At 39.3% G+C, this 20,584-nt stretch overlaps 1 protein-coding gene across 1 annotated transcript in view; it reads right to left on the bottom strand.

The window, feature by feature from the left end:
* The window catches only part of TMEM163 (transmembrane protein 163), a 95,067-nt gene continuing 74,483 nt past the window's right edge, over nucleotides 1-20,584 (bottom strand). The window contains exons 5-7 of the mRNA XM_031053384.2: nucleotides 6,772-6,883; nucleotides 2,559-2,700; nucleotides 1-1,158 (exon numbers count right to left, since the gene is read on the bottom strand). Of these exons, the coding sequence (XP_030909244.1) occupies nucleotides 1,098-1,158; nucleotides 2,559-2,700; nucleotides 6,772-6,883 (315 nt within the window). The 3' untranslated portion in view covers nucleotides 1-1,097. The remainder of the gene's footprint in view (nucleotides 1,159-2,558; nucleotides 2,701-6,771; nucleotides 6,884-20,584) is intronic.

The following is a 20,584-nucleotide window of genomic DNA, read 5'->3' as shown; positions in this document are numbered from 1 at the left end:
TATAGCCAGAGAATCCACTTTAATAGGCTGCTGTGCAGGAAGACTTTGTTCCATGATACATTCTGGAAATAGTTTTCAAATGTTAGTTGCAGATACTGTATAAAATAGATACCAGTATTATTGATTATACATCAAGATTCTTTAATAATTTAACCTGCTATTAAGGAATATATAAGATGTGTGATGGAAGGTGAGCAACACTTTACAGGACAATCTAAATCTAATAAGTAGATCTGTATCTCACCACAAGATCGAGCCACTGCTGTGCCATCGTCAGACTACAGAGCAACCACAAAGTCACACACGCTGGTACATCTGCGTATAGTGTAATAGACGGTGAAAATCCCATTTCTCAAGCAGTTCCTCTTCTTTGCATGACTTTTTGGCTTTGGTCTGTACAGTAATACTGTGTGTGCTTGTTTGGTCCATGCAAAGCTATGAACAGTGTCTTGTTAAGAAAAAAACAGAATTTAAATTGTAGAGGTATAGTTTCGCTTAATTTAGGATTAAAATGCAGTAGTATCTCTGGTCACAGAAAGGGGGTTGTACCTGCTCTTTCTGTGCATCTGTTGGAAAGGGAGGGAGGAAGTAGCTACTTAAGTGTTTAAAGCAACACAGCTCTCGATGTCCAGACTGTATGTAGGATACTCTGTTAGCTGAAGAGGTTAGCAAGGATTGTACTTCTGTTACAGCATGTGTTTGGGAAAATACAGGCCAGAGGGAGGTGGGGAACAACCCAAAAAACCAAGATCTGAAACTGGCACTTCTCCACCCACAGGCTTATCACACCATTAAGAACACTTTCACTCCAGAATATACAACATGGCAGCTGGGTTAAAACTGCAAACTGAATGTTTTCTATTGTCACAGGAATCAAGAGCATACTTGAAAAAAAAATAATGCTGCTGCTGTTTCGCTGAATTGCAAGCAGTGTGCACATACGCCAGTTTTACAGAGAGAGTTCCCATTAAAACAAACTCCAACAAAACCAGACCACGGGAAACAAACTGCATATTTAGTAAAATACTATTGGCACCACTTGCCAAAATATATGATGCTGTAGTTCTACAGTCCTTCCAGAGGAGAGGGTGTCATCTTCACTCAAACATTTCATAATGGCGTGTTTGCCTTACACGGGGTACCATATCAATAAGCAGCCTGCAGAGGAAAGCACAAGAGTGTTGATGCAGAGACATAGGAAAGCCCTGGAACAGGAGTGTTCTCTTTACTTACAAATACTAATTTATGTTATGAGTTAAAAGATGTTCTAACAGCCTTCTCTTGCTTTCTCCTGATCAGAATTAATCCCACCCTCCAATTAATTCTGCACAGGAGGGTGTGTAAAACAAACTGTGTGGAGCAGGACTCTCCTTCAGGAAGCTTGGCTGCAGAGCTGCACAGAAAAATGAGATGCACTGTTGCAGTCACTTAGGGCTGGAGAAGCCATGGCAGGATTAGTGGGCCAGGGACTGTTACAGTAACCTGTACCACACTAGGCTGCGGGAGAAAGATATCTAACAGAAGACGAGAATTGCAGTATTTTCACAAACAGAATTCAGTTTAGTCCTTCATCAGCATTCATTGTGTCTTGGTGACACACTGGCTGAGTATGCTGTCATGCAGACTCATGGCATGTGTGTAGCATGACTTTCAATGTTACTGAGGCTGTTTGGTATGTTTAAATATATAGTTTTGTATAGATTTGCCTCTACATTTTTCCAATACAGTTAATTTTATAATGGAAATAGTAATTATGGGGATTTTTCCAAGAATAGTATTCCCCATTAAATGTTAATTTAATTTTCCAAGTTTAAAAAAAAGCCCCCACAGCTTCCAGGTGACAGCTTCCTGCAGCCTGGCCAAGGTCTGCTTCTCAACAGGCACAATTCCAATTAACTAAGATGCTACATCTCCCTCTTCTTCTTATGGCAAAAAGGGGGATAAAATGCAAAAACCCTTTGTTAGATTCTACGCAGCCAAGGGAAATTATGGCAGCAATGAAGCACATAGCAGAGTTTAATTTGATTTTATTCTATTTCTGGTGTCATGAATCAGAAAAAGCACCTTAAAATTCAATGGAAACAACATTTGAAACATGGCTGGCTAGCATTCACTTCAGAAGTTACTATAGGGTAAGGCTAGGATGGAAACCACTAGCAACATCATTCTTTAAACTTGGGCACCTTCCTTCTAATCTAAACTGTATCTGGAAAACAACAGCACTTAGAAATGTTCCATAAAAGCAACAGGGATTGATTTAATCCAAGATTCATGGTTATTTTTCAAATATTTCAAGCCTCGTATTTCCAAATCCAGGTATACAAGTCTTCTAAAATTACTCAGATTCCTTTTTAAGCCCTGGCTTCTTTCCAACCCATGTGAGACATCTTTTATTCTTTTCCATACACTTGGCTTCAGCATTGGCCACAAGTCTAATAAATTCCAGCAACTGATTTTACTGGAGTTACATATGCCTTTAAGAGCTATGGCTTAATCACCCTAAAGAGACAGCCCATCTGCTGTACATATTGAAATACCTGCTATCAGGAGATACTCACTTGATTCCATAGGCAAATATTGTAAGTCCAATTAAAACTCCTATACTGCCATCCAGATACCAGACAGAAGAATTATGTTTAAAAACCTCTGCACTAAGAAGGATGGAAAATCCCATTATTCCACCTACAAGAGAGTTGAAACCTAGAAGGGGAAAAAACAAATAATTAAAGAAAGAACCAAATCTCAAGAAATTTGCTTTAACCATCTCACCTAAATGAACGTACTCTGTAGGGAGACAAGGCATTATTATACCCATGCCACCAGAGAAGGACACAGACTCCTGGGGGAGAGGTTACACAGTGGCACCTTTTGCACCCCATTAAGGAAGCAGCAGTGCAATTGGTTTACATGCAGTTACCCAAAGGTCTCTGCTGCCGCCTTCATTTCAACAAACCAAACACAGAACTGTCAGTGTCAGACCAGTGTTTAAGAACACTTATTCTGGTGGATATAAATAACCTTACATTAATTGGATGGGGCTTTGAGCAACTTGATCTAGTGAGAGCTGTCCCCGCCCACAGCTACATGTAATTGGCACTACAGCCTAGAGCGGCATACACTGCTCATTGCATTAGGGAAGACATACAGAATAATCCTACAAATATTTTCCATGTATGCCTTAGACACATCACAGGAGCTTCCTATCTATTATTCACATTTTTATGAACATACTTTTAGATTTCTCGTTCCTTTTCAAACCCTTTCTCTTTGTCTCCAAGATTGTCCCTTCAAAATCCTCCCAGAGGTTTTTAAATAGTTAATGCTCTTTTTCCTTTAATTCTTGTTTGTTTTGTTATTGGTTGGGGTTTTCTGAGTCAATCCTTGTGTTCATTTTTTCCCCCCAAATTCCCTTTTTCTCATTTTTAACCCTCAATAACTCAAAAGACATCACTGTTGTTCTACAAAAAAAGTCACTGATTGATAATGCATTCATTTGGTAGATAAATGAACTATTTAATCTAGTTAACAAGCAAAAAAGCAAACTTGAAATAACCTATATTGCTTGGTGAGTCAACTCCAGTCAGCAGCTGCTTATAGCACTGAGCCAGGGGCTTTTTTTCTCCAATCTCCATAACTGCCAGCAACCACATGGATGACACCTATTCCTGAATGCTTCCTTTGATCCAAACCTCTCACATCTATGCCTTAGCTAAATCATGTTAAGACCTGCTGAAAGATGTAGCTGAAAATTGACCTTTCCTAAGTATCCCTATAGCTGAAATGCTTGTATAAACCATCAGTAATTTTGCTTAAGATTCACCAGGTCCCTGTCAGTAGGTACTTAAAAGCAAAGGAAACCCTGGCACAGAAAAGCACGTGTTACCTACCAAGTCTGTGGCAGAACAGGGCATACAAAAGGTTTAAGGTTTCAAGCCATGCAAAGAGGAGGGGTGGGTTTTTTTTGAACTGTTGCAGTGCATTCTACAGGTGGTATCCCAGGTATTGCATGTAAATGCCTGATTGTTGGATTAATTATACCAGTAAACATAAACCAATACAGACATAATTATTCTGCCAACAGTTTAGTCTAGAAGTGCTCTGAGTTTTTTTATTCCTGGGAAATATAACTTACACGACTAATACATATCAATGAAATATACACTGAGTGTATATATATAAAGAATATTAAATATAAATTATTAAATATAAAATAACTATAAATTTAAATGAGATTTACTTCCCATGTTCCAGCTTAAGTCAGAATCCATCAGTATGATATACAAAAGGCAGGAATAATACATTTTTTTCCACCATTGGCTGATGGTTCCAAATGATTTAAAAGCTGCTTACAAAAGGAAACTGTTTTCTCTCCCTGACTTTGTCAGACACTCAAACCTTCCATTCCTGGTGGGACAGGAAATCATGTAACAGCTGCAGGTATTAGTTCAGAAACCATGTTCCGTGCATAGGGCTTGCACAGGAACAAGCAGGTGGCTAAATCTGGGAAGGAAACAGGTACCTAAAGCCTACAGGAAAGCTGGCTGACATCACCTGTCACATGCCTGCCTTTCACCTCCTAGATGTTACAAAATTCAAGACAGGAATTAGCTGGGTTTATTATCCAAAAGGCCATGAGCTTTTGCTATGAACAAATTGTACAAATAACATTTTGCCTCATTAGGATTCATACATTCGGGTTTTAAAGAGATATTGTTGTCAAAGTCTACTCTAAAAAAGAATTATTCATTTATAAAAGTGTTGACAGAGGTTGACCTGCATGAAAGAGAATTTGCTGGTTTGAAAATAAACCTATTTTTCAGGAAGAAAAATATATGCTCATGTTACACAAAACAATTTGTTGGTCTACAGCCAGTGATCGGAGGAGGTAAATTAGCAGGAAACAGAAAACACTAAAAAAAGATATGGAAGGGAGTGCTAAATCTGTCTCTGCTGCTGAATCACACTGTCTCCTCCTGATTGTTAATAAATCAAGTATATATGTAAATATATCTTGTTGAAGAAGATATTTAACCACAAATGGTAAGATCAGCCCCCTGCATTTTCTAAAGTAACTCTGAAGGAGAAGAAAGGGAGATAGAAAACAGACCGAGGTAATTGTATACTTTATTCTCTCATTTTCTAATCAAAGAACAAGCAATCTCCAGCTCAGAAGCAATGTAATTAGCATGAGGATGTAATTATGGGGGAAGAGATTTCTGTGTCATACAGGGGACCCATTCAGAGCTATTCAGGAATTTTTCAGCTAATATTTTGTCTGAAAAAAACCCTGCTCTGTTTCAAAACCAAGCTGCTTCTTTTTTAAAGGGAGGGTTAATCATTTGCCTGCCTAGACACAGATCTGAAATGCTCAGCATGTCCCACTTACACTCACACAGCAAAGGAAGTCAGACTCAGTGGTCTGTAATTCCCAGGATCCTTTCCAGAATCCTTTTTGCAGGTTGGAGATCATTTTGTTTTAGAATGGCTAGGCTGGTAGAGTCCATAGTAAAGAATAAGATCACTGAACAGAGAATCACAAATGCAAGGAAGCAGTAGTGTAGCTGTAACCCCCGCACTGCTGCTTGATTCCTTTTTTTGCTCATTTTGCATTTAAAATATGAATACTCATGAAGCATTTATATAAGTGAGATAACATAAAATATAAATATTCATTGCATGTGTTACGACACATCACCAAAAACACGTTGAGTATGTTTAAGTTACTTAAAATAAAGCAATTGTACGTATCCTTAGAGTAAGCTGAAACTTCTATTTCCTTACAGTGAAATCTTTAGCAGAGTAAAATAATTTAGGTACCACAATCCATGAATTGTTTACACCCTACTGTGTAGGTTTACAGAGTATTTCAAACTATCCTCTGCTTGCAGGTAAAAACTGGCAGGGGTTTGTAGGGCACTGAGAAATCTGTAACACCACTGTGTATGTAGATGCCTATAGATAGGCCTCACTTGTGTATATAGATGGTAACAGAATAGAGCCCCATAGGTTTCTGAAGATTCACAACCTTAAGCCTTATCAGTAAGAAGTGTATCAGGACCTACGTTTAAAACATGCCTTTAAACATACTTTTAAAGCCAGTAACAGTCAGGTGTTATGCACCTCATTCAACAGAATAGTGGCAGTGAGGTCTTCTAAAGATGGAGGGGACAAGATTCCCCTTGTGCCAAACTCCCACCAGGCCAGAGGAGTGTAGGGCAGTAGGCTTTGTTTTACACAGGCTTCACCAGCTCTACTGAGTGGAAAGAAAAGCACTACAGTGGCAAATTATGTTTGCAGGGGGTATGTATGAATGATGTTTGTGATTCCTGCTCAAGGCAGGATGGGCACTCTCTGCAACAGACTTTCTTCATTTTAACTCTAGGGATGAAACTGTTTACTAGGCATAGGCAGGAGGAAAGATGTGACTTAACCAAAGCTATATAATCTTTTGTCATATCCCCCCTCTGTATTCTAACCTCTAATACACGCCTTTTTGTTATATGCTCTACTTATAACTCACTATTATTGTTAACTATCCACACAGTAACTGTTTGACTTCCACTAGATGTACCCATTTCAGCTGAAGTATGCATGCAAGAGGCTAGTGGTACCACATGCTTATCTAGGGTTTTGCAGGGAATTTTCAATTTCCCAGTGGAAATTATTTCAATACTGTTTCACAGCTGTCATCATGCAGGGGTCACTCAGATCCTCTGCATCTACATTACCTGGAAGAGTCTATAAATGCAGCAGCATCAACTTCACACTCACCATCGGTTATCAGTGCTCTGCTTGTAAGGACCTTTCCCAGCATAAATTTGATTACTGCCAAGACAGTGCAAAGGATTCCACTTAAAACAGAGACACTATACAGAAAATCATCCTGAAAGAAAAGATATCAGATATTAGTATGTCTTCATGCCCCATATAGCAAATGACAAATAGCACTAGCTACTGTGCAATTATTATTGCCACTGAAGTATACAACCTGAGAAAAAGATTTCCTGAGTTATGACTTCCATGACAGCTGGTGTTTATTTTGCTTATATCGCCATCTGTAGTTGCTTTTGCTAACAGAATTATTGACAGTTCCAAACAAATTTTTAATTGACCCAAACTCCTCAGAATCAGGAGGAGCAGGCCTAATTCAAGTAATCGAATCCCCAATCCAATCAGTAATGAAGTCCCCACATGAAGGATAAACACTTGAGAGTATAATCCTACTTACCAGGCCTTTGATTTTTGGTGTGAGAAATAACCGTTTAATGTTGTTTCTGATTCTGTGCTTGCTTTGGTTTTGTCTAGTTTCCTTCTTCTAAGGTAAAGTCTGGTCCAAGCTACACCCACAAGACTTTTGATACTGACATGCAAAGTAATGTTTAGCACTAGAAAACAAATTTTTCATGGACTATCATTTCACAGCTACAGAAATACCCACATTGCTTAATTTGAACATATCACATCAGCTCTCTCTAGCTCCCTCTGCAGAAAGCTGCATGTTTGTGCAGGGCAACTAAGAGTAACTAAAGATCCTTTAAAGTGCATTCTCTAAAACTCATCTGGAGCCACCTACCTCTTTCTGTTGACTATTTTCAGTTTGGTTGGGAAGCACTCCTGGGCACTGGCATTGCAATAAGGTGCCTAAATGAAGTGAGTCCCTGTGCCTTCTCCCCCTGGGGTACATCAGCCCATGAGCTACATGGAAAAACCCAAGCGAGCTCTTAGCATCCTTGCCTGCCATCTAAACACAGAGCTTTGAAAGAGATTAATTATCGTTCTTACAAGAAGCTTTAATTCAAGATGTTGCAACACCAGTACAAATAAAAGAAATGGCAAGAATATTATTTTTATTTGCAGGCTTATGTGGGCCAGTGCCACTGGGACCTTGTTACTGATTAAAACACTCTGACGAAAATCCCTGGTGATAGTAAACATTGTCAGGGTGATTCATCATCAGCTCCATCCATTTTTATTATATTAACAGCAATTCAAAACCCAAAGAAATAAAAAAAATGTTTTGAAAGCTGCTTAGGAAGATACTGGGCATTAGGTTACCGGTATAATATACTCACATCCCTAAATAAATCATTCAACATGTTCTTACACAATTTTTTATGTCACACAATTTTTGAGGTCTACTTCATTCACTCTCAGTCAAGAGCTCACTCTCTCGAGTCCTGGTATGATACTGAATATTAAGACAAAATACACTGAGGGGAAAGAGAATAAAATAGAAGCAATGAGAACACAAAACTCGAGCAGGGTAAAGGTAGGATAAAAAAAATTGTAAAATTGTTATTAGAAAATGACTGGAAAATACAGTCTGGCAATTTTGGAGTGCTAGGGAAAGATTAAAGAACTGCTAATATTTGGTTGCTGTTCACCTAGCAAGGGAAGTTGGGAGCTTTCAGAAGACCTGAAATGACAACAAAGCTCCAAAAGTCTGGATAATCTCCACAAAAAAAACACTTGAAATTTGAAATCCTCGTCAAATTCATGCCTCTAAATTTCATGCATCTTTTAAAAAAACATATATTTACCAGGCCCAAAGACTTAATATTGACAGCCTCAAAATCTCTGAGTGGTCTTCAGATTTTAATCTAATCTCATCAAATATTTTATTAGATGTTTTATATAATATTTAACATACAGCATATGTGTAAGACTTACAAGAACAATCTGAAGCAGAATTATATGCTCCATCAACCTAGCCATCTCTATCCCAACCTGCCACATTAGCAGTCAGAGTGCCTTTCCCATATTACCATACAGAATGTGAGCTTCCCTCAGTTGCACATGTTTGTTTTTTCCTTTAATCACTTGTAATAGTAAGCATGGCAAGCAAGCCTGTTTGTGTTGCTCTCAAGAGCATGAAGGCCCCTAACTCACTAAAGGGTGAGCGAGAAGCAGAGGAAAAGAGCAATACAAAGGGGTGTGCAAATGTGATGTGCTCTCAGCCAGCTTCTCATAGATGACATGCTGGGCAAGTACTCAAGGAGTAATCAATAGTTCAACAGTGTATTTCACTGGCATCTCACTTGCCAATGGTCAATGCCTACATGAGATCTCTTACATCATCATCACACCACAGACTCCCCAGATACTTACTGATGGCTCCCAGGCACCTCTGCCTCTTGTCTTCATCATCGTCCTCAGCAAAGCACAAGTTTTGTCATTAGTACAGAACTCAATGTTGTAGACCAGTGGAGGTGACAGCATGAATTACTTTGCTATCAAAAGTTGTTACTGTCAGCCTTGGACTGACAAAATGCAGTTTTCCTACACCTATGAAATTCTTGGGGATTGACTTGCAAACAATTACCAATACACATAGTTTGGAAAAAAACTGACAATTCCAATATGAGAGTTTCAAAAATATTGGAACAGAAATTCAAAAGTGCAATTATGAAGTCAAAATCTTGAAAATGTTATACCTTATTCCATGTGTTGTAGTGCAAGGCTTCATCATTATTTTCGGCTGATCTGGCTTTTTCTTTTCATGGTATGTACCCTAGATTTTTGAGGCTAAACTCATGGTACATAGAAATGCATCTTGTCATTCGTTCTGGTGATACAGCTGGGATCAAAATGAGCCTAGCCGCTTTACTGGAATCCAAGGATGACTGAAGTTTGATACAGATTTCTGAATCAACCCAAAATGAATTAAGAAAATCTTAATGCAAACACCTGGGTGGTTTCTTGCTTTACACTGTGCCAAACAGATTCTTAGAAGACTATATTCTTTTTTTAATCTCTGAACCTAAATCACAATTAAAACCCCCAGCTCCAGTGGTGTGTAACTTCTATCAAAAGCCACCGGGAGGCAGCAGATACCGCAGTAACTGAGCACCAGATGCAAGAAGACAAAACCAGACTTCCCAGTACTTTGCTATGTTTTCTGTGTGTCCAGGCACCCAAGGGCTGAAAGAAGAGTGAAGAAGGCTTTGTAGATGTAAGAGATTGGCCAAAACCACGTGGCGAAGCCAGCAGCAAGGGCAGCCCCTGCAGCGGGCTGCCTGAGCCCCTGAGATGGCAAAGGGGAGAAGCAGCTGGAAAGGCTGCCTTGGTGTTACTTCGTTGCAATGATAAAAGCTGGAGCTGGCTCAGAACAGCAGGACTCAACAAATTACCTAAGGGAGGGCTGCTGAGGGCCAAGCACCTGAGCTGGAGCTGGGGCCTTGGAGGTGGCCAGATGTCAGGACCCACAACTGACAGAGGCTCTTCACTAGGGTGCTATGGGCACTGAAGAGTTAAACATGTCATACTGTGGCTGTGAAATGATTCCCATTACACTAACTCATCCTTTGGTGAAGAAAAAAGAAGCCATAACGGAGATCCAAATTAATAAAATAAGCCTGGCCATCTGGCACCATCTCCCTCCGGATCTTCCCGCAGTCCTGCCCTCTCCGTACCCCTTGCCTTCCCATCTGACAGTCATTAAGAGCACGAAGCACATCCAGTTAGACTCACTGTATGCATCCTTGCTGTTATTTTAATTAAAGCAGCAGCAAATTGTGACAGATGATAAAAATTTAAATTCTGATCATTTCCATACGATAAAGGCTTCTCAGTGTGGTAAATAAAGCTCTTTCCTTTTCCATTCCTTTTCATCATATTCCCTCATTGCTACTACACTGTACATTAGACCTTAATTAAAGAACACACATATATCTTATTAGATGACTTCATGGATAAAATAGTACTGTACATAAAGTGAGATGCCCATCCTGGACTGCCATGTCATTCATTACATAGCACTTTAATAGCTACAATATCCCTATATAAGATTTTATGCTGTGACAGGTTCCCAAAAGAAAGCTTTCCTAGGATGTTTTTTCAGTCCTAGAAAAGTAGTAAAAAGGAATAATAGAAATCAGCAGGCAGCTTCCCTCTGCTTTACCCCACCAGTGCAGCTAAGAGGGATCTGCAAAAACATAGTAACAGTTCTGTCCCTGCTTTCAAGGATTTCACCAAAAGCAGCAGTAATCTTATGGCTTAAGGAAAATTTGTTGATGATGATGTGACTTTGATCTCACTTTGAATCTACTGTAGAAACTAAAAAAAAAAAAAAAGAAAAAAAATAACAAAAACCACAGGGAATGCTTCAGTGCTTGGCTTATTAGGGGAGATATTTTAACCCAATTCCCAGCCAAGTAACTACATTTCAGCTGATTTGCACTCCTAATCTTTTCCTAGAATGCATCTCGCTAATTCTGCCAACTCCTCTTCAACCTTTAATTACAGTCACTTCCTTTAAATTCCACTTGTAGGATGTAAAAAGTGTTCTTGGTTCATGTGAAGTGTACAGTATTGAATAAAAATATATTCACTGTGCAGGAGGAAGAAGGCATCTTTAGCATTCCTCCACAGCAGTCAGAACACACACACCCTATTATGATTAAAATCTACGTGTGATCTTCCCCTCTGGCCCTCCTTGGTAGCTCATTCTAGTGCAACCCCAAAACAAGCTGCTTCTCCCATCCCCAACTGCAGGTTTCTTTCCACTCTTCTGCCCTCTCCTTCTTCCCCTGTGAACCAGCCAAGGGCCTGGTTCCTTCCACTCCCACATGAGCTGGGAATTACTGGTACTGTCTTTTTCATGCCATTTATGCCTTCCCAGGGAAGCTCATGGTGTTGTACCTCTGCTGAGCCTTGCTCATTTTGGCTGAGGAGGTAGGGACACGTTTCTGGAATGCTACAGATGCTGTTGGCAGGAGCAGTATCATAGCTAGCCCAGACTGAGCTGAGTTTGTGTTGTTAAATATTCATTCGCCCATCTCAGCAACTCACCATCTGTCTCACACAATGTCTCTCAATGACCTTTCCTCAGTCCAGATGACTGGTCACTCACCATCCTCCCCAGTGCCATCACAGCCCCTTACCACCCTGCTACCCATCCCTACCTTCACATGCTTTCCACAGCCTCCCACTCCTCCAGGTCCTCCAACAGCTCTTACATCATCTGCACACACACCAGCTGTGGCATCCCTAAAAGCATGTTACTTAACCAAAAAGGACTGGCTTCCCTCCTCTTTCCGTGAAGGATTCCGCTTATATAGATGGTAACAGAGATTACAGAGATGTTGCTAATACAAACGCTTGTTAAAAAAAAAAGGGGAAAAAAGAAAGGTCCAAATTTTCCCACTTTCTCCCATGTAATCAATAGTTTATGTAATCAGTCCAGAGGGAGCTTCTGGGAAGCCGCAGGGTCTCTCTCACCAGTGAACTTCAAAAAGGATAAGAATTTTAATTGCAATTCTGAAAACAGCCCAACAGCCCAGTGTCTGACTCAAGCAGGAGACAGTCTCTTCACATGGAGATATAAAGAGCTATTATTAGTACCAAAAAAAACATAATAAATCCCCGAACTTATGAATGTTTAAACTTGTATCTTTGATGCTGAAGTGCTGTGACAAAGCAATTCCACAGCACAGAACACTTCCTCAAGAAACAGGTAACAAGCAGTGCATTGAATGCTGCAGCAGAGGAACCGGGGCTGGGAACCAAGGTGCTATGGACCCCATAGAACTACCTTAGGTGACATTAGGACTCCTGCAAAGTGTGTGTTTGAAACTCTAAGATCACAACTCTAAGATCAGCAGTACACTTCACATAACCTAACAAGAGGCTAGTAGTTGCCAATTTTTATTTACCACCCTGTGGTACAGTCTGAAAACAAGACTTTCCACCAGTCACTTCAACAAAGAGTGAAGTTTAGTTGATAAATTTTTCCTAGTCCTGGCTTACTAGCTAGCCCACGAATACACAACATTCTCACCAACCTGTAAGAAGCACATGTATCTGAGGGTTAAATTAATTATTTAAGGCCAAACACCAAACCACCATACCATACATAATAGTTAACAATCATAAAACAGGATTCTAATGTATAATTAATGTATCTGGCACTTTGATTTGAAATTGTGAGCAATAAATTACATATACATATATATATATAAGATATTAGCCATGTATTACATGTACATAATCGCTAGTATTATTTGCTATATTGCTATTGAACTATAATTCAACTGCTGACATTGTTAAATGTATTTAGGATCTATTATACATTATTAAATTAGTAAATAAATTAGAAATCATAAAGCTACACTGTGCCACCCCTAGCTTCCAATTTCAACTGCAATCACTAATATATGATAGAATTACATGTGGCCTAATCTTTCAAGTGATTTAATTTCTAGGAGCATTGGAGGCGCCACATCAGATGTCCTGCATATCTTCTGTACATGAACTGATTACCTTTTTTCTCCTTTGTTCTCCAGGAAATGTCAGAAATATGGCATGATGCTTGCTTACTCTTGCAAAAATGTGTCCTTTGCCATACTAATGAGGACAAATGCCAAACTGCATTGATATTACATGTGTTATACTATTACCCAGGGAAATGCAAGCAGTAACTGAATAGTAAATGGATATTGATTTACAACCCCAGGTGAAATTAAAACAGTCATTCTCAGTGTGGCTGGGTCGGGCTCTTTTAAGCCTTCTTCAGTAAACAATAAAAGGTTTGCAAAACGCTTTGTGGCAACAGTCAAAATAAAACACACCATTTACACTTCAATTTTATTTATACTATCCAAGAATATATGGTAATTGACATGAAGGAGGTAAAAGGGTAAAAGAAAAATTATTTTTACCACGAACATGGCAAATATTAACACTAGGAAATGCAAACACAAAACAATGCTTGAAACCTGTGCTTGAGTTTTAAACTTCTTTCTCCATGTATTAACAGAACATTAGAAAAAAAAACACCAAAAAACAAAACCAGTAAAATTTACACAGAAATACAAGCACGATGTCATTAACAATGTGCGATATCACTATTCCTCCTTATTTGTAAGGAAATGCATGCATACCAAATCCTCAGGGTCAGTACTGGCTGTGGATATAGCTCTCTGAAACATCAATAAAGGAATGCTAATTCCTTTTCCTGGTGGGAATTATGTTATTACAGCTAACATAGGTTGGAGAACAAATGCTGCAAGTAACAATAGAGAAATATCCTGAATCTGACAGCTAGGTGTGAAAAAATCAGTAAATCATTTTTGAGCCAACAAGAAGTGATTCTATTTTAGGTTCAACACTCAACACTGTAGGGAGAAAAACCAAAACAACCTTAAATTACATGATCAGAGAAATACTCATTTAATATTCAGTGGAAGGGTAAACAGAATGAAGGTTTTATATTCCAAATGTCAAATACTGTTTAGTTTTGTAAGTCAGGTGTATTGAACAACAGCTAAAATTATTAGAAACCTTAACTCCAAACACACCAGCTGGCCTACTTCTAACACCTCCAGTCAGTGCATAACGAACAAAGAAAAATAAAAGGGGGGAGGGAAGAGAACGATCTGATCAGTGAAAATTATTTCTTTAGGGGTCAATGACACGAAACTGAAATAACTGCAACATGTCATGCTAAAGCAGACCCTCAAAGAATAAAGATTCACAGCTATATAAGAAATTCACAGCTATATAGCTATATAAATAGGAGAAGAGCACAGAAAAATGTGGAATTTGTAGATGTAAGGTTCCCACACATTAATGCCACATCTCTCTTTCCTGTTAAAAAAAAAAAAAAAAAAAACAAAAAAAAAAAATATTATTTGGATTTTGTGTTCTTTCCATATTTTTTTCCAAGATTTCCAGGTGTACAACACCATGTTCACAGCTACTCCTCACTACAAACACATGCATATTGTTTGGGCAGATCCACTGTACAGCATATGCATAGAAAGTGTAAGCCAGTGTCACTTAAAAATTCTGGAAGGGCTCAGGCACTGTATGGGCTCTCTACAGTACAAGTACACCTACATTTTACAGGTCATCTTCCCCAAATATCTAAGCATCCTAGCTATATGATAAGAATAGTAGAGAAACGGTAGGATTTCCTTCAAAACCAACATGCTCCGAGGCAAGTGGAAAATATTATCACATCTCTAAATCCATAAAACAAGAAAGTTTAAATTAAAACTATTTTCAGACAAATGAGAATGGAGGTCACAACTTGATAAAAGCAGTGATTTGTGCAAATGTGTTGCTGCATGCAGAAACTGTCTACACACACATCCCCACACAAAACTGCCTCCAAAGGAAAATGAAGCATCCCTGCAAATTCAAGGAAAGGTCACAACAGACAGGTCCCCTCTGGAAGGGACATGAAAGCTGTATTCTCACCCCTCTGCCCAAAAATCAGAGACCCATAACACATTTTCCGATGCTCATTAAAACTAATTTCCAAAGCTTCAAAAATGTGGGAGAAATAAAATCCATTACACTTCACACTGCATATATTCAGTATAGGCAGTTTCCAGACTTTGGGGACAAACAGACCCCTTCAGTTGCAATATTTCTCCTGTATCTACCTCATCATCATCCCTATAATTCACAACTTAGTTCATTTTAAAAAACAATAACCAATGCAATTCTATGGATCAGTTGGTGGAAAACACTGGTCTACATGGCAAACACTGAAAACAGTAACACAAGGGATTGTATTTTGTACACTGAGGATTAATACATATATCAATTACTTGAAAAGAAGCTTTTCCCCATGTTAGTAAGAAGTGTATAATTAATACGAACGCAGAATTAGATAGTAACTGTATAATTAACTCACTGGCCAACTCTCCTAACAACAAACGTCATTTTTTCAGGGCAGGCTTCTTGTTAATTATAATATAAAGTACTGTGCACCGGGAAAACCCTAAGTTTACCAAGTACTGACAATTCCTGAGCTTGCCGTTAGCTGCAGGAGATGGAGTCCACAGTGAACCTTCTGTAAAAGTATCAGTTCAGTGCTCAACAGTAATTTGTGGAAATTAGTATATTGTATAAATCCCTGGTGAGTGCTATACCTTGAATTCTGTGGGCTCTTCAGACTTCCTCGTCTAAAAATGGAGGAAAAACTAAATAGAAAGGTACGAATAAAGTCTGTTATGATCAAAGATGGGCCTCTAACCTGACCCAGTACGGCCACAGTTGCTGTTGCATATACAAAACATACATTACCAGGATACAGAATTCCAAACACTTATTAACCTTATCTGCATTTTAAACTAGTTGATCTACCTAGTCATTCATATCCTGCCTTATAGGCTATTTTAAAGTTAACTACAGTCCTTGGCATATCAAGCACGGGAACCAAAAGAGGAAATACACCATTGCTGTGTTTCCCAAGGTTCTGAAGCATTCAAAAGAATTACAAAAAAAAAACACTGCCTGTGCTGAAAGCATGTGTAGCGACATACACTACTTCATACACTTCACACAAAGAAAACAAACAAAAAGCAGAAAGAAAGGCAGAGGCAGTATCAAGAAATGCAAAAGTCAGGAGCTCTGATTGTCCTCTCTTCTATGCCAGTGCAGATCAGGAGTGCTGTCATTCAGTGTTTCAACAAAATTACATTCAGCATGGAGTAAAAGAGAATTCAAATAGATGACTGAAAAATTCCTGACTGAGCTAAACCTGAGCTCCTGTCCTGTAAATTAAGTAGCTGCTCTCTGCAGTCTGACAAGAAACTATGGACATTTAAGTCCCTTACAGGATGGGGTAGTCAAGCTGGAAATGCCAGCATGACAGGTTTAATGTGTAAACCTGTCACCCTCCTTTTGGTCCTCCAAAACCTGGTGAGGATTGTCAGACCTGTGGCTGAAATCATCACATGATGACAAGTCTGAAGACTCCTGTTCATAGAAGTCCACATAAGTAAAAGATAATCTGTGTTCAAAACATTTGATAAAGCTTTTCAAATTATTTCTTATGTGAATTATATATCCTTTCTTATTGGTAGTGTTTTCATGCAAGCAACTCTTCTGAGATCCTCTTTAAGGACAACAGAATCTCTATGTTAAAGTTCTCACATTCTTTCCAAGGAAGTATCTTTATTGCTATATTCATAGTGAGAACTGACACATATGTAACCAATGTAACTTGTATAAATGATCCAGAATTATTCAGAAGTGATTATGGTTTTAATCACAGCACCTTTCAGTTAGCAAGTAGATACTTAACTGCTTTATCTGCTTAATTTCTCAAACTTGTCCATATCATACTATTTTCTTCAAAATTTACTCAAATTAAACTCAGAAAACTTCTCCAGCCTGCCAAAGTCCCTCTAGATGACATCCCTTTCCTCCAGCATGTCAACCACACCACACAGCTTGGTGCTGTTGGCAAGCTTGCTGAGAGTGCACTCAATCCCACTGTTCCCGTTGCTGACAAAGGTGTTGAACAGTGCTGGTCCAAATACCAACTCTTAAGGAACATCACTCATCACTGATCTCCATTTGGACATTCAAGCCATTGAGTGCAACCACACAGCCAATAAAATCGCCATAAAAACATACTTCAAGTCACTGTTTTGATGCAGAACTGGCTACTACACATTTACAGAAAACACTGTTCTAACTACTTTTCCATATACATCATAGACTCATAGAAAGTTAGGGTTGGAAAGGACCTTAAGATGATCTAGTTCCAACCCCCTTGTCATGGGCAGGGACATCTCACACTAAACCATGTCATCCAAGGCTCTGTCCAACCTGGCCTTGAACACTTCAGGGATGTAGCATTCACTACTTCTTTGGGCAACACATTCCAGCGGCTCACCATCCTTACAGTAAAGAACTTCTTCCTCTTACCTAACCTGAACTTCCCCTGTTTAAGTTTAAATCCATTACCCCTCATTCTATCGCTACAGTTTCTGACGAAGAGTCCTTTTCTGGCATCCTTGTAGGCCCCCTTCAGATACTGGAAGGCTGCTATGAGGTCTCCATGCAGCCTTCTCTTCTCCAGGCTGAACAGCTTCAATTTTCTCAGCCTGTGTGTATGGAGGTGCTCCAGCCCCCTTATCATCCTCGTGGCCCTCCTCTGGACTTGCTCTAACAGCTCCATGTACTTACACCCATACATTACAGCTAAATTACATCATAAGGTAATACAGAAATTAGTACCATTAGCGATTGGTTCAGTTGTGGTCCAAAGTAGAAGACAGCACCCTATATAAAAGAGTAGAGCAGAAACTTCTTCCCCTTACTTATGGATTTAATTTGAGCAGATTTCAGCTCTGCTAAGTTGCTAATATCACCTGGGCAGCTGCAGATCAGCTGAGAACATAATCATCAAAGACCCAAGCAACTGAGAAGAATGACTATTTCTGCTGCAACACAGAGCAGCTAAAGCAAACAGAAAATCAGCACCAGACCCAGGCATGGCTAGAGCAACTGAAAAGGTTTCTATTAAAAAACAACCTTTCCCCCCATCTATTTTTAATGTAGCAACTGTCAGGCATAATACCTCACTGGCCATGACTTGCAGCAGTAATGCTGTTCTCTCAGTCTCCCCATTTTTCAGTGCTATTCTTAGTTTACCCACAGATATTTCACCTGTCATGCAACCCTTACTGAGTCAGTTTCCCACAGTGAGATGTACTGAAAGGCTTTGAAATGAGAATCATTGTCATGTCATTTAAGAGACAATGAACAGTACCATATTTTTTCATCCCTTGTTCTAACCTATTTCCCAGGCAGAACTGCAAGGTATGAAAATTCTTATGTGTATGCAATAAGGCCTTTACCCTGTTACTACTCAGCTATAGTCCATACCCTGCCAGATACATCTTTCAAAGTGCTGGGAGTACTTGAGTGCCTAAATGAGTGAGAACAGTGGACTTCATGTCAGAAACAAAATTATCTATTTATCCTGATACTGTGTCCAGCATAAGCACTATCCACCCTAGCTTCCACCTACTTGACACAGTTTCAGTGCAAGAAAGTCTGAATGTGAAGCAGTCTGTGACAAAAAAGATCTGTACAAATTATTTATACAGAGCACTTGAAATGTAACGAGACTTCCCATCTGGGATACTTTCCTGTAGGTCTGATTTCACTTTTTCTTTACCTTCTCTAAATATATTTCAAAAATTAGAAGTTAAGAAGTACAACATGTTTGAAGTCATATATAACTGATGCTGCAAACAGGAGACATTTCTCCCCGTGTAAGAAACAGAGCCCTCAATTGCAGACAGTACCTGCAAAGATGGAAGAATAAAATATAGATGACACACCTTTTAAATTTTTGCTCTTACTACTGGAATTATCAGGGCATTTGCCCACAATGCATTAGTCTGAGACATCAAATGAATCTGATCTACACTGCCATAAATTCACCAAATGTGTTTTAGTTATCTCTGCAGCATCCCTTCTTTCTGCTTCACAGAGTCAAGACTATATAGTTATTTTCTCACTAAATAGAAGTCAAACTGTAGTCAGATGCACTGTTTGGGTGCAGCCAAGTTAGGAGGTTGTCTGTTAGCTGGCCATCACTGTAGGGTCTCCCCTTATCCTTTTCAGGATCTCCTTCAGCCTCATTGGTGCAATGGCATCCATTCTCATTCCCTAACCCAGTTCTGTCAAAATGTTTTGGTTGAGTTTAAGAACTGACTATTAAAAGTGTTTAAGCTAACCTAGATCATTTTGACAGAACCAGGCTGGTGAATAACTACTTGTGCTGTTATGCTGGCAAAGCTGAGGGGGCAGTAAAGTATGAAGACTGGAAAGAAAGGAAAAGTGCAAAGAGAACACAAATCAGCTGCACTTAAACAATGCACCTGGCTGCAATTCAGTAGTGCCTTAGTTCATGGGCTTTTGATATGCTATGCATTTTTGCCCAAATTTCCCTAAGCTACTGAAAATAAAGTTTCTTTAGTGACACAGCTTCTTGGAATTTTCCATGAGAGCACAGGACCCAGTGGGTCATCTGCACTGCTAACAGTGGGTAACAAGTTGAAATTCCAAATTAGCTTTTTTTTTTCCAGCTCTGCCTCCATCTCACGCTTGAAAGTGAGGAATTTATGTTTCCCTCTAGTGATGTGTTGAGAGTGGTACTTGGCAGGGTGAAGCCCAGATGCAAAAGCCTGCACACAGTTACAAATAAACTCAACTTCATGAAGGCTGAATTCAAAAGGTACAGCTCAGGTTGCATATGAACTAAAGCCTCATTTTCTTTGAGCACATTCAGAAGAATCTTCTGGGAGTAGAACCACTGCCAAATGGCTCTCCCAGTGAGTAGCCATTCTGGATGAGTAGAGGTTAGGGAGCTTAGGGAAGTTAATACCCAGCACTGAAAGGAAGCAAGCAGGACAGGACAGAGCAGAGCTGAGAGAAAGGCTGCTAGGGAGAGCTGCTCTATAGGCCAGGTAGGGGCTGGCTTTCATAACCAAGAGAAAGCAGAGAGCAGGAGAAAAGCCCTTTGTGATGCTCCATGGTGAGCCAGTCAAAAAGCCAGCTCTTTCACCCAGCATGCTCCCCTCACCTGTTTCATTCCTGCTACTCGTACATGGCTCTGGAATTGGAGGCAAGAGCTGGAAAACAAAAAAATACAACCCAAAAATACTTTTTTTTTCTACATTAAAAATAAAATACTGAAGCCAATGGAGCAGTGAACTGCGAAAAGATTCTCCTCATAAAATTCTACTACTTTTATTAAGCCCAGAGTGACCTCCTCTCTGTAACTTAACTCCTACAGTTCCATATGAAAGCTTTAAGTCATTATGTTGAG

This window comes from Melopsittacus undulatus, chromosome 4 (genome assembly GCF_012275295.1).
Source record: "Melopsittacus undulatus isolate bMelUnd1 chromosome 4, bMelUnd1.mat.Z, whole genome shotgun sequence".
Taxonomy (NCBI): domain Eukaryota; kingdom Metazoa; phylum Chordata; class Aves; order Psittaciformes; family Psittaculidae; genus Melopsittacus; species Melopsittacus undulatus.
Note: the sequence above shows the minus strand (reverse complement) of the source record. Positions and strands in the feature narration are given on the sequence as shown.